Source organism: Hevea brasiliensis, chromosome 17 (genome assembly GCF_030052815.1).
Source record: "Hevea brasiliensis isolate MT/VB/25A 57/8 chromosome 17, ASM3005281v1, whole genome shotgun sequence".
NCBI classification, from domain to species: Eukaryota; Viridiplantae; Streptophyta; class Magnoliopsida; order Malpighiales; family Euphorbiaceae; genus Hevea; species Hevea brasiliensis.
Window position 1 is genome coordinate 56,694,905 of NC_079509.1, and position 15,116 is coordinate 56,710,020.

A 15,116-nucleotide genomic window follows, 5' to 3' on the forward strand; every position below is an offset into this window, starting at 1 on the left:
ATTGATAGAATTTGATTCATTTAAAATTAGATTAGAATAAATTAATTTAATAGACTAAAATTAAAATCAGATCCAAATTGATGAAAATCAATTCAGCTAAAATTAAATTTTAATGTAAATTAATTATCCATTTTGATTAAAATCAAAATCAAACTAAAAATAAAGTTAAAACTCGGAAGTAATAAAATCCTACAATTCAATTTTGATTCATGAAATCATAGTTGTTATCTAAACTTAGTGTTGATATAAAATAAAGGATAAATTATTATTCAGTTTCTTAATAATAATAAAATTAATATTTTGATCCCTCACATTTGTCCCTCCGCTTATTTTTATTAATTTAAAAATTAATCTAAGAATTAAAAAATAATCAATGAGAGATAAAAATACTAATAATAGTAAAAATTCAGAAAAAAGTGCATAATAGAATTAAAATTTAGATGGTAACTGATATGTTTTTTAAAATATGAAAATTAAATCATTAATTTTACTATAATATATAAAATAATAATTTCCCTTAAAATAAGTGTAGTGCATATATTATATAGTAGGAGTGTTTGGTTTCGGTTCTGTTCAAGTTTTGCTTAGGAATCAGAATCGAACTAAAATTTTGGTACGATTCTAGTTTGGTTTTTTTATTGTTTTGGTTCCGATTCGGTATGGTTCTCAATTTTTTTGTTCTAGTTCAGTTCGATATGGTTTCAGTTCAGTTCTCAATTTTTAAAATTATTTTATATAATTATTTCCTTACAAAATATACTTAAATTAATATTTAAGTTTTAAATTGAGTTATTAATACATAATATATCATGTAATATATCTTTTAGCTATTTCTAAATTATATAATATTTAACTATAAAGTACATATATAATTTAGAATTAAATATATTATATATTATAACAATATAAATATATCATATAATATATATTTTAATTATTTATTAATCATATAATATTTAACTATAAAATATAAATATAATTAAGCATATATATATTTACAGTTAAGAATTATATGATAATTTAATGTATTTGTAATTAAAATTATTAAGAAAATATATAAAAATAAAATATAATATTAAGTTGTATTTAATTCATGATTATATATAAATAATTATATTAAAAGTATATAATATATCTAAAAAAATATAAAAATATATATATATAAATTCGGTTCAATTCCAGTTCGATATGGTTTTAGTTCAGTTTTGATACGATTTGACTCTTAATAAAAAAATTAAAATCGAATCAAAATATAAAAATAATTTTAATTTGATACAATTTATATTAATTTAATATGAATTTTCAGCTTAATTTGATTCTCCAATAACCGTGCACAGCGTAGTTATAGGTGTGTGGTGGCTCATCTTATCTTTTGAAGGATTGTAATTTATTTAGTTAAAAATATAAAAGATGGGTTGGCGGGAAAGAGGTATGAGCTCTTAGTTTGCTTAAGCTGACTTGGCAACATGAGTTGTGCACCACAAGCTAGACAGTTACTCACTCAACACTTGGATATAAAGCCAAAGACTCTTAGCAGAGAAATCAATTCATTCTCTTCTTTTAGGACTTGTTAAACCAAATGGCGACTCTGGTGACTAACATCCCCCAAGTGAAACTCATATCATCCTCTGGAAATCTGGACATGCCCGTGATTGCTTTGGGCACAGCCAGCGACTAATTTATTGAATCCGCCATGAGAGATGCGGTCCTAGATGCCATCAGCTTGGGATACAGGAACTTTGACACCGCCGCCGTGTACGGCACAGAGCAGGTTCTTGGGGAAGCCATTGCCGAAGCACTTAAACTTGGCCTCCTTGCTTCTCGAGAGGAACTTTTCATCACTTCAAAGCTCTGGTGCAGCGATGCACATGGTGACCGTGTTGTCCTTGGTCTAAAGAATTCTCTCAGGTAATTAATCATACATCTCTCAAATTTAGATTAAAAAAATAAAAAAAATGTTCGTCAATTCAATTAGCTTTAAGTACTTAATTGATTGCTAATGTGTACAGGAATCTTCAATTGTAGTACCTAGATCTTTATCTTATTCACTGGCTTATCAGTTGTAAGTCAGGAAAGTATGAATATCCAATACCTAAGGGGAGCTTCAACCAATGGACTACAAGTCTGTGTGGGCAGGCATGGAAGAGTGCCAGAGGCTAGGCCTCACAAAGTCCACTGGAGTCAGCAACTTTTCTCGTAACAGGTTTGAAACTATATTTTCCTTTGCTACAATTCCTCCTGCAGTGAACCAAGTAAGTCTTTGCCAATTTATGATTAATTATGTTCATTTAATTTGTTGATGTCAGAGACTTATGGGCAATAGATGATACTTTGGAGATGTTTTATGTACATATATATTTCTATTTAGGTCGAGATAAGCCCTGTATGGCAACAAAAGAAGCTTATAGAATTTTGCAAGACCCAAAATGTAATAGTGACTGCTAGGAGCGTTCGGTTCCAGTTTGGTTTCAATTCAGTCCAGGATTTGTCTAGAAATCAGAACCGAATCGGTATTTTAAAATTTTGGTACGGTTTTGGTTCGATTTTTTATTGTTTTAGTTTCAGTTTGGTACAGTTATCGGTTTTTCTATTATGATTCGGTTCGGTACGATTCCAGTTCAATTCTCCGTTCTTAAAATAATTTTATGTAATTATTTCCTTAAAACGTCAAACTTGAATTAACACTTAAGTTTTGAATTGAGTTATTAAGACATAATATATCATATAATATATTTTTTAGCTATACTTAAATTATATAATCTTTAATTATAAAGTGCATATATAATTTATGATTAAATATATTATATAATATAATAGTATATCATATAATGTATATTTTAACTATTTATTAATTATATAATATTTAACTATAAGATAGAAATATAATTAAGAATTAATATATATATATATATATATATATATATATATATATATATATATATATAATTAAGAATGATAAGATAATTTAATGTATTTATAACTAAAATTATTAAGAAAATATAAAAAAATAAAATGTAATATTAAGTTATATTTAGTTCATAAGTATATATACATATATAAGTATATATAATTATATTGAAAGTATATAATACATCTAAAAAAAATATAGAAAAACATATATATAAATTCGGTTCTCGATTCGTTACCGGTTCGGTACGGTTTCAGGTCGGTTTCGACACGGTTCCTATTTGGTTTTTAGTGAAGAATCAGAACCGAACAAAAGTATCAAGATAAATTTGGTTCGATATGGTTTCTGTCGGTTCGGTTTTCCCAAGAACCATGCACAGCCCTAGTGACTGCTTACTCTCCTTTGGAGCAATAGGTGTCAAGTGGGGCTTGGTTATGGGCAATGAAGTGCTGAAAGAGATATCCAAGAAGAATGGAAAGACTGTTGCCCAGGCTCTGCTAATTGCATATTTTCAATTGGTATTTTCTTTGTGCATTTTTTTATTATTATTTTTTTAGTAGAGGATAAGGAAATGAGACTCAAATCTGATATGTTTTCAGCTATTAAATCATGTTAAGCTTTTCTTTATGTATTTTCACTTAGATGTAAATAGCAGTGGATTACTCATTAATTCTTTTATATATATATATTAGTGATCATCTTTGAGTTTGCACTGCAAGTAGCTCGGAGGTGGATAATTGAGCAAGGGGTAACTGCAGTGCAAACTTAAAGGTGATCAATAATAGAATATATATATATATATATATATATATATATATATATATATATATATATATATATATATATATGCTACAAAATTTCTTTATCTTGCCTATAAATAGTAAATATTTTGTACCATTTGAAAACTAGTAAACTTTCTCTTATCTTCTAATGTTTTCAAATTGTTTTTTTATTTATTCTATTTCTCATTGCAGCAAAGTGAAACCCCAAGCATACGAAGATCAACCAGTTGAATCTTCCTCCTTATTTCTTATTATGTTTTCTATCTTTTAATAATAAAATTTCTTGCTTGGTAAAAAATTAATAAAAAAAAAAAAACCTGAAATGTATGTCTTCAAACCCATGGGTTTGTGATTCTGGACATGTGGATCCGAAGAAAGGTCTTTCTCTAGGCCTCATTTACCATATCTACGCAGAAGATTACATAATATTTTTGTATTCTTTGAATTGCTCTCTTGAAATTGTTCAGGAAATTACTGAACCTAATCTTACTTGTTGGAAAAAATGTAAGATCATGGTGAGCTCAATTACCCATCATTCTTAGTCTTGTTTGGAAACAAAATAACTATTCAGTACACTCGTGAATTGACAAACGTGGGCACTGTGAAGTCTACTTATAAAGTGCAAGTGTGTACACCATCGAATGTAGCAGTGACAGTAAAACCAACTGAGCTCGTTTTCGATAGTATAGGAGAGAAGAAAAGATATATAGTTACATTGGTAGCAAAGAAGAATTCAAAGCCAGCTGCTGGAGTAGCATTTTGTTCAATCGTTCGGAGTAATGTTAAGAACCAAGTAAGCTGCCCAGTTGCATATTCATGGATACAACTCTTAGAAACTCCTTTGTGGTTTTCACAAGTTGACCCATTGGAAGAAAAGCAAAATTAAGTGTTTAATGTACGATTCGTATGTTTCTGAATCCAAGTAATGGAATCACATCATGTTGCACCTTTGAAGAAAGCATATACCCTTTTATTAAAATGGATAAACTTTAGCTAAAATCTATAAGAACATATTTTGAAGCATAAATAAAGTTGGTTTTTTAATTATTTATTTTAAAAGTACAACTCATGCTTTTCTTTTTAGTAATAATGCTTTTTAATTTTATTTTTTAAATACGAATTAGTCTCTTTCCGTCACCTCTTTTGGAAAAAGCTGAAAAGGAGGTACTGTTGGGTGCTTTTACTTTTCCCAACAGTGACTGTAATAATGGTGACAAATGGCATTCTCATCATTAGATGCTCTTAGGGAAGATTTTAATGGCTCAGACTGGTGGCTTTCTTGTCTTTCCATGGGAATTGCTTTTTTCTTTTTTTTATTTAATGTATTTGGCCAATGAGTTTGAGTCTTCTGGAGTGAATTAACCCACTAAACTCATATATATATATATATATATATATATATATATATATATACGCATGTTTTTTTTTTATGTATACGTAAATACTATGGCATGAGATTTTTTTTTTTTTTTTTCATTTATGGACTTGGAATGTAACGCTGTTTACATATCACTGACGTCAATGTAAAAGAAAAAAAGTTATTTAAATCTTGAATGTTAAAAATTTAAAAGTATTAAATATTTAAATATTCTTTCCCCTAAAAAATTTTAAATGCCTATTTTAAATTCTTATCATTCTTTTTCCTTCTGCTTTTTCATATTTATCTCTAGTTGATTCATATTATAACATCTCAATTCAATTATATAGTATCATCTACTTTTACCCACTTATACTCACATATATATTTATCCTTGGGTTTTGCCATTATTGATGCTGAAAGTGCACTATACAATTAGATAATCTGTGTACTTATGACATCCTTTCTTTTTCCTCCTTTTTTTTATGTGGGACAATTAATTTTACTATTTTCACTTAAAAACCTATTATAGCTAACAGATCAATATGTTAATATATATATATATATATATATTATTTAGTTGAAAATTATTTATGAAATTTAAACATTTATTTTTTAAAAATATTTCTTATATTCAAAATTTAAAAGTTTTAATAATAATAATTTAAAAACTATCACATGATATATTTTTTTGTCCTTTTATTAGTGTCTGACAATAATTTATAGAAAACATAAAATAATCTATCTTAATTTACAGTCTGAGATCTCCATTGGGATATCAATGACGCAAATCTTGACATGCTCGGCTCTTTCTTTGAGATTCGCGCCAACAACTCTATCTTAAAGCTTGACTTGCCATATTTAGCTAGGTTTTGTTCGGGTGTGCTAGACAAGCATGTGACCTGATGTTCGTTAATTTCTGTGTGGCCTGATGCTTGGCTCTGCTCAGTCCTGACCAAGCGATGTGATGCTCGGTCGAGTTGCTTGCCCGTTTTATTCGTACTGACTTTTGACTGTTTTTTTGTTATGTTGGCTGCTATGCTGGCTCTTCTAATTTTTGACTCGGTTATTTATGTGCATGCTCTGAAACAAATCACAATAGATGTTTTCCTTAGAAACTGAAAATCATGTTGAAGAAAAGAAAAAAAGACAAAGTAAACTAAAAACAACTTCTTATTAACTGCATATGATGAGCTTTAGTCATTGAAAAAGATCAACTGAAATAGGAGAAAAAAGAAAAAAAAAATCAAGAACATTGCTCGGCTATGGCTCCGTCAAATACAAGATTTTTTTCTTGCCTTGTCGTAACTTGATCGCAGCTAGAGCCAGGAAGACATTGTGGGTCATTGACAATTATATAATCCTTGATATCTTCTTGGATTGGCAGAATGCAGGGAAGGTAACTTCTGAATCTGCTTACATGCACAAGAAATATATTCATTTCCAAACAAGGTAACTTTTGACTCTGTACTTTAGTCTTTCACACATAAGATACGAAATTTTCATTATATTGAATTTGTTTTAGCTTCTAAACTAATTTGATTATGTTGCAATCTCTAAAATCTTGATATTTAATTGTATTTTTTTATATAATTATTTTCAATTTGAACATCTTTTATCCTTCACATTACACATTAAAAATCTGAAATTATTATTATATAAAATTACAAAGTGTTACTTTGTTTTAGAATAATGGCAAAATAAAAAAAAAATACAAACTTTACTATTTTTGTAATTGCACTCTTATTTTTTTTTAACAACAGTTGCACCCTGAATTATTAACAATAATGTAATTGTACCTTGTCATTAACCACACATTTAAAAACAGAGTTGCCACCTCATATAAGATACTATACTTTGCTCTTTGACATAAAAGATATGAAATTTTCATTATATTGAATTTGTTTTTAGCTTCTAAATTAATTTGACTATATTGTAATCTCTAAAATCATGATATTTAATTGTATTTTTTTATAAAATTACTTTTAATAAAAATTAAAATTTGAGATTTTAGCTCAATCAATATTATATTTTTATTCTTATATTATTATATTATAAAATATTTCATTCACTTGAAATCTTATACTTTTAACTAATCCTATTAGAGTCTAGGTTCAATTGAAATTAGAAAGTATAATTAGTTTAGTAAGATTAATAGAATTTAAATTAAGAAGTTTAATAATTAGAGTCCAAAATAACTAGGTTTTAGTTACCTATATATATGATTAGTTGGTTAGCATTGTATGGTATTGTAGAGAGTTCATGAAGTGAAGAAGTGCTCTAAATTCTATGAGTTTTGTTTGAGTGATTTGTGGGTGAAAAAAATAATTAGTGGTTATAATTATTTTTCCCTTTAGAGGATGTTTGTTTGCTGAAGTAGGTTTACACCAAACCACATTAAATTTTATGTTCTTTATTTTGTGTGGGTATAGTTTTTCACAACAAGTGGTATTAGAACAATATTTCAATATGGTAAATATAAAATTTGAGGTGGAGCCATTCAATGGGAAAAATAATTTCAGTCTGTGGTAAAGCACTGTGAAGGATGTCCTTGTATAACAATAATTAATTAAAATATTGAACAAGAAGCAACCGGTAACCCTAAAAGATGATGATTAAGAGGAGTTTCAATAAAGAGATGTGAGTACGATTAGATTGACATTAGCCGCAGATGTGAAGTATAATGTTTTGGAGGAGATTTCACCAGTTATTTTGTGAAATAAATTAGAGAGCTTATACATGTCAAAGTCACTCACAAATTGCTCGTACTTAAAGAAGAAGTTGTACCAACTCAAAATAAATGGAGGTACTGATATGAGGGATCACCTTCATGTTTTTAATAAATTAATTACCCAATTTGCTAGTATTGGTGTGAAGGTAAATAATGAAGATAAAGCCCTCTTGCTTTTAACATGATCCCACAATCTTATAAATGCTTGGTAACAGCCCTAACAATTAAGAAGGAGACTTTGAAGATGGAAGAGGTTATTGCAGTTATCTTGGATGATGAGAAGTTCAAGAAAACAGGTGGTAAAGGCAATCCACGTGGAAACAATTGGAGAAAAAATAGTAGATTGAGCTCAAGACCAATGGTAAACCTTAAAGATATAAAATGCTACTACTGTCATAAGAAAAGTCACATTCAATACCATTGTATGAAGATAAAAGAAGATCTTGTAAAGTTGAAATAATTCAAGAAGAGTCACAGAAAAAAAAAAAAAAAGAACTGCTGCAATTGCAATTGATGATGGTGTTAACGGTGAATGTTTGAATGTGGATGATGATAAGGAAAAGGCAAAAGAATTATTACAAGATGAGTGACTAATGGATTTTATTTACTCATTCCATATATACGCAAAGAAGGAGTGAGTCGATGTGATTGAGAAGAAGAAAAGAGATAACGTGAAGCTAGCTAATGGGAACAAAATATAAGTTAAAGGTGTTGCAAAAGTGAGATCAAGTTGCATGGTGATCATGTGAAATTATTTGATGAAGTGAGGTATTGTCATGACTCAACTTATGAGCTAGATCAGCACTAGGACCTGGGCCAGCCTAATGCCCCCAAGGCCTGTAATAAGCCTAATTATTCCTTAACCCAATCCTAAGGCCTATATTGAGCCCAATTTCAAGAAATCAACCGAACAGAGTCCGGTCGTAACATGGACCACCCAACGGGGAATTTTTGACTCGCCTGACCTGTAAGCACAATATATATATATCAATTTGGAAAGCTCAGCTCACCCTCACATACTCATCATGCCATAAAAATAAATAGGAACTTATCTCTCTCATCTAATCCAATCATACATGCATTCAATAGATTTACATATCCAACATGGCATTATATTACAGACCGAAGTAAAAAAAATACTTCTAACACATGCGGAGTTCTAGAATTTAGTAAAGTTATACAAAACATAATAGATATTACTAAATGACCTATAAAGGAGAGAGGCAGGTTAAAACTCAATAAGAAATCTCTTGTATCTTGGAAAAATAAGGTGAACAGGAGTGAGCATTCGACTCAAAGAGTAAAATATCAATTTTAAGTACAATTTCTATAGTTATCTAAAGCTGATGCATCTTAAAGAGTGTAATGCAACACCTTCATAGTTTTCATACAAATCACATCATAAACAATAAAGGGGTAATTTGGAGCACTTACACACCCATATAATATTCAAACAGTACATATATGGGAGTTGATCCCCTATACAACTCTCTTAATCCAACCTCTGCCAGCGAGTATATTTCAAGTCAGACTTTCGCTTAATAGACCAAATGTGGGGGCCAGCGAGATCATCTCAAGCCGTGCCTACTCTGACTTATCCATAAAAGGATCGGGTCCTAGCGAGTCAAGCTCTAGCCTCATCTATCCGTCCTATCCATATCCAATATCGCACACCACACGCACACTATTCCAAATTATCATAAAATAACATCTATAATATTTCATCAAATCAATATGCAATATAAAACGTGCATAGTATTTAACTACATAAATATATATTTATAAGTGATGCATGGGAGTACTTGAATATATAATAATATTGAAATTATAATTAAAATCAATATTTTACTTACAGACGTAAACCGATGTCACTGTGATGATTGGGCGGAGGAGGAAGGCTGTCCCGGCTCACCTGAAAATTATATTATAATTATTTAATATAATTCACTCAATACAAGCTTAAAAAAAATCAAAGACACCCTAGGTTATGCCGAAAATCTAGTAGAGTTCTCCCTATACCTAGGACCTACCTAACCTGCAAAAGGGCTCAAAATATACTTCTATATCCACAAGTCATACAACCGTATCTCAATCACATCACATGGCCCCTCCTGGGCCCATCCAAACAATCAACAATCACTATTTTGAAATATTAAAATTTAGTCCCTACAACTAACTCTTTTGCAAAAACTATCCAAATGAGCTCTAAAAATTCTAAAATTTTGTCCTGCAGTCTTTAGCAATATTATAGAGCTAACGCAAAAGGAATTATAATTTTCTAACTACCCACGAATATTTTATGAAATTTTATTTTAAACCTAGTAATATAAAATTAAAGAAACTCAGAGTTCAGGTTTACCTATGTCAATTTTGATGCTCAGAACGAGTCTGGAGTGTCTAAAAATGGTAAGGTAGCCTATAATTTTGACCCGGTTCCGAAGAGATTTTGGTAGCTTGTCAGCTAGGCTCGAAATTACAGATTCGAGCGACGGTCGAATTGCCATAAAATAAAAGTACCTACGCAAAACTCATAACACCAAGAGTTAGACTAAAATATTTATATTTACATATAAAATAATTATTTAAAAATTAGGGGTATTACAGGTATGTTCTTAAATTTGAAAGGAACTTAATTTCCTTAGGTAAATTGGATTATTTGAGTAATGGGTATTCAATTTATTGTGGAGTCAAAAGAGTTAATCAATGTTCTCTTGTGATCATAAAGGGTCAAAAGATTGGTGTAAAGAATCTTTACAAATTGGAAGAAAGCACATTGATTGGAAAAAAGCACATTGAGGCAAGATGTAATATCAACAATCAAGAGTGTAAGGAAGTACCCAAGAGGAAATTGACTTTTACAAAAATTGTGAAAACTAATTTCATTTGACTTGGAGGCAGAGATTGTTAAAAGTCTAAATCCAATTAGAATTAGAAAGTATAATTAATTTAGAAAATTTAGTAAAATTTAAATTAAAAAGTTTAATAAATAGAGTTTCAAAAGGATTAAATTTTAGTTGCTTATATATATGATTAACTGATTAACATTGTATGATATTATAGAGAGTTCACGAAGTGGAGAGGTATACTGAATTCTATGAGTTTTGTTTGAATAATTTATGAGTGAGAAAAATAATTTGTTGTTGTAATTATTTTTCCCTTTATGATAGATTTATTTGATGGAGTAGACTTACGCCGAACCATGTTAAATTTTATTCTTTATTTTGTGTGGGTGTGATTTTTTACAAAAAAAAAAATCCTAAGGATTAAAATGAATAATTTTAAAACCCCAGGGGTGTGGTTAAGCGGTTGGGGCTCGTCCTCCCTTAAGCAACTTCCCGAGTTCGATCCGGGGTTGTGTATGGAGCGCTTTAAAACCTGGGGCTAGCTATCCTGCCCTTCGAGGCACCCACAAGCTAGCGCAGGAGGATTAGTCTGGGCTGAGCAAAATGTATAAAAGGCCTGGGATACCACCTTAGAAATGCACCTAAAAAAAAATGAATAATTTTAAAATTATAAAAGGTACAAAATGTATATTTTTATGGGTTTTACTAATTTCTTATTTTAATGTTTTTATTTTGAACAAAATGAAAAGATCCCAACACTGAAAAAATTGGTCATGTAGTACTAAAAACTTTTTTAAATAAAAAATATATCATTTGATAATAAATGCATGTCTCAATTTGGATAATATTCAATCTCAGTAGTAATAATTCTTATTCTTAACTTTTTTTTTTTAATTCTATGCATATTATAAAACATTTCTATATATATATATATATATATATATATATATATATATATATATATATATATATTACATATTATTATTTTCTCAATTATCTTTCTAATAAAAGAATTTTGTCTACAGAAAAATGTAAAAAAAAAAAATTTATAATTTATAAAATATATAAAAATATTTTTAATAAGTTTTATTACTTTATTATTAATATTTTTCGTAATGGATTTCACACGAGAAGGTCGCCCTCTATTTTTTTTTTTTTTTTCCACCATAAAGGTATGCTAACTTATGTTTGTATTCTAGAATTGCCCATAACACCATTAGCATTTATAATCCCGTGATAACTTATGATATTTGCTCAAGCCCAGATATCAATAGAATTGTACAATCAACTTGCCCAACATGTGAACGTGGGACGCAGTGAACTTGCCAAATTTAATACTAAAAAGCGGGAGGGGACGGTAATCCTTCCGCTGTATATACAAGGATGAACTTGTAGCTGCTGGTCTCACCTCAAAATCTAACAATGGGTTTCAAGGGAAACCTTTGGTTGCTTGCTCTTGTCGTCCTCTTCTCAACCCTCTCACTACTGCTCTCAGCCAACGCCAAGCAAACTTACATAGTTCATATGAATCATATTTCCAAGCCTCCAACACATGCCACTCACCGTGACTGGTATCAATCACTCACTTCCACTTCTGATTCCATCCTCTACACCTACACCACCGCATTTCATGGCTTCGCTGCCCATCTCGACCCTGAGGAAGCTGAATCTCTTAGAAAAAAGGATGCTGTCCTTAATGTGTTTGAAGATAAAGTCTACTCTGTCCAGACTACCCGCACCCCACAATTTCTTGGTCTCCATTCCAATTTTGGCTTGGGTGACGGCCGTGAATTTCAAGAAATCGAACAAGCTGCTGGTGATGTCATCGTCGGAGTTCTTGATACTGGCGTATGGCCAGAGTCTAAAAGTTTTGACGACACGGGCTTGCCAGAGATCCCAAATCGATGGAAGGGAAAATGCATATCTGCTCGGGATTTCGATGGCAAACGACATTGCAATAAGAAGTTAATCGGAGCTCGTTATTTTCACAAAGCACATAATAAAAATATATATGGATCGAAGGATGTTGCTTCACCGCGTGATTATAACGGGCATGGAACCCACTGTGCTAGTACAATTGCAGGTTCGCCTGTGGTGAACGTGAGTTTCTTCGGTTACGGGACGGGCACAGCCCGAGGAGTGGCTACTCGTGCCCGAGTAGCAATCTACAAGGTCTGTTGGAGCCACGGTTGTCACGGAGCTGATATTTTGGCAGCGGTAGAGAGGGCTATTTTAGATGGTGTTGATGTGCTTTCCATGTCAATTGCCGATGCCGGTGGTAAACGAGCTCCATATCATCTAGAGCCGAGAGCTATTGCCGCATTTTCGGCGGTTCAGTATGGGATTTTCGTCTCTTGTGCAGCTGGTAACTCTGGACCAATAAAATCAACTGTATCAAACGTGGCTCCATGGATTATGTCGGTTGGTGCCGGGAGTATAGACAGGGACTTTCCGGCTTACGTTTTGCTTGGTAACAAACAATTGTTTAGAGGTGTCTCTCTCTATACTGGACCAAGGATGGGAAATAAGCAGGTGGGGTTGGTCTATAATAACAGAAAGAATAGTTCAAGTAATTTTTGTTTGGATGGTACGCTTGAACCGGCACTGGTGCGTGGAAAGGTGGTGATCTGCGATATAGGATTCATTGGATACGAAGAAAAAGGTCTGGTGGTGCGAAAAGCCGGAGGGGTTGGGATGATACAAGTGAACTTGCAAGCTGTAAAGGAGATGTCTGCTCACAGCCACTTGCTGCCTACAGTGGAAGTGGGGTATAAAATTGGTAATTTGATTAAGAACTATGAGATGACTGATCCTAATCCCACAGTAATACTCGGGTTTGATGGGACGGTGGTAAATGTACGGCCATCACCAATGGTAGCCGATTTTAGTTCTCGAGGGCCAAGTCTGGTTACACCACAAATCTTGAAACCTGATGTCATAGCTCCTGGAGTTAGCATCCTGGCTGCATGGTCTGAAGCCGTTAGTCCATCTCAGTTGGAAGAGGATAAAAGGATCACCAAGTTCAATATTATTTCAGGTATTGCTCTATTTCATTAATGGTTGATTTCTTTGGTAAAACTGGGTCCGATTGGATCTGGGACTTAACTCGAAATTTTACCATCTTGGAACGACCCCTTGATTGATTTTATTATTGTTGAATATGGTGAATTTTGTTAGGAACATCCATGGCATGTCCTCATGTAAGTGGAATTGTTGCATTACTCAAAGCAGCATATCCAACTTGGAGTCCAAGTGCAATCAAATCTGCAATCATGACTTCTGCCTACAGTGTTGATAACACCAACTCTCCCATACGAGATCTTGCAAAAGGTGCATCTTCAAACCCATGGGCCTATGGTTCTGGTCATGTAGACCCAAAGAAGGCTCTCTCTCCTGGCCTCGTATATGATATTTCTAAAGAAGACTACGCAAAATTCTTCTGTTCATTGGGTTATCCCCATGACACTATTGAAATGTACATGAGTCAACTGAAACTGAATGTATCTTGCTCAAACAAATTTAGTGATCTTGGTGATCTCAATTACCCATCATTCTCAGTCTTGTTCAAGAACAAGACAACCATCCAATATAGTCGAGAATTGACCAATGTTGGCCCTGTCAATTCTGTGTATAAAGTGACAGTGACTGCACCATCGACTGTACAAGTAACTGTGAAACCTGCTAAGATGGTTTTTAAAAAGGTTGGAGAAAAGCAAAGATATACAGCAATATTTAAGGACAAGAGGAGTAGGAAGGCTGCTGTTGGAGCTGCATTTGGTTGGATTGTTTGGAGCAATGCTCAATACAAAGTTAGTAGCCCTGTTGCATTTACATGGACATAAACTAGTTGCTAAGAATGACTAAGTTTAAGTGTAATAAGATTGAGTTTATTGGGCTGACCTATTGGTCTGAATTTAGTTGAACTCGTTCACGCTAAGTGTTTCTTAGTTATTGCTATCAATAAAAGTTTTGCTTATAAAAAAAAATTGGCAAAGTTTAAGCACTATGTTTGGTTGAGTAGTTGTAAAGTCAAATAATATAATGATAATGTGGACTGATTTTTCTTTCAAAATGTCGAAGAGAAATTATATAATATAACAGTAATTTTATGTGAGATAATTTATTTAATATGATAAATTAATAAGAGAATGTAATGCAATCAAAATTACTCATTTTTATATCTTTATTATAACAATTTATTTTTGATCACTCACTATAAATGTACATAAAATCAGAGTAATTGACACCAAATTAATTGACACCAAATTAATTTATTAAAATAAAATATTACACATCCTAAATATTAGAATAATTATATATTCAATAGTTGAATATATATTTGCTTCATAATTTAAGAGATTGGAATTCAAATTTTAATATTTGTTAATTTTTTTTAACAAATTTTAGGCTCAATGATAAGAAAATCATGAACTTTACATAGATCTTGTCACAAACTGGTTTCAGTTCATGGTCAAGGAAGGCCCTAAATCGCACT

The 15,116-nt window shown here is 31.5% G+C and overlaps 1 protein-coding gene and 1 pseudogene across 1 annotated transcript; both read left to right on the top strand.

The window, feature by feature from the left end:
- Positions 1 to 1,556: 1,556 nt before the first annotated feature.
- Positions 1,557 to 6,503, top strand: LOC110642626 (non-functional NADPH-dependent codeinone reductase 2-like; annotated as a pseudogene).
- Positions 6,504 to 11,825: 5,322 nt separating this feature from the next.
- Positions 11,826 to 14,627, top strand: LOC131175458 (subtilisin-like protease SBT1.8). The gene is made up of 2 exons (XM_058139825.1): positions 11,826 to 13,658; positions 13,799 to 14,627. Exons 1-2 carry the CDS (start codon positions 12,044 to 12,046, stop codon positions 14,461 to 14,463), a joined length of 2,280 nt encoding a protein of 759 aa, XP_057995808.1. The 5' UTR covers positions 11,826 to 12,043; the 3' UTR covers positions 14,464 to 14,627.
- Positions 14,628 to 15,116: the final 489 nt, after the last annotated feature.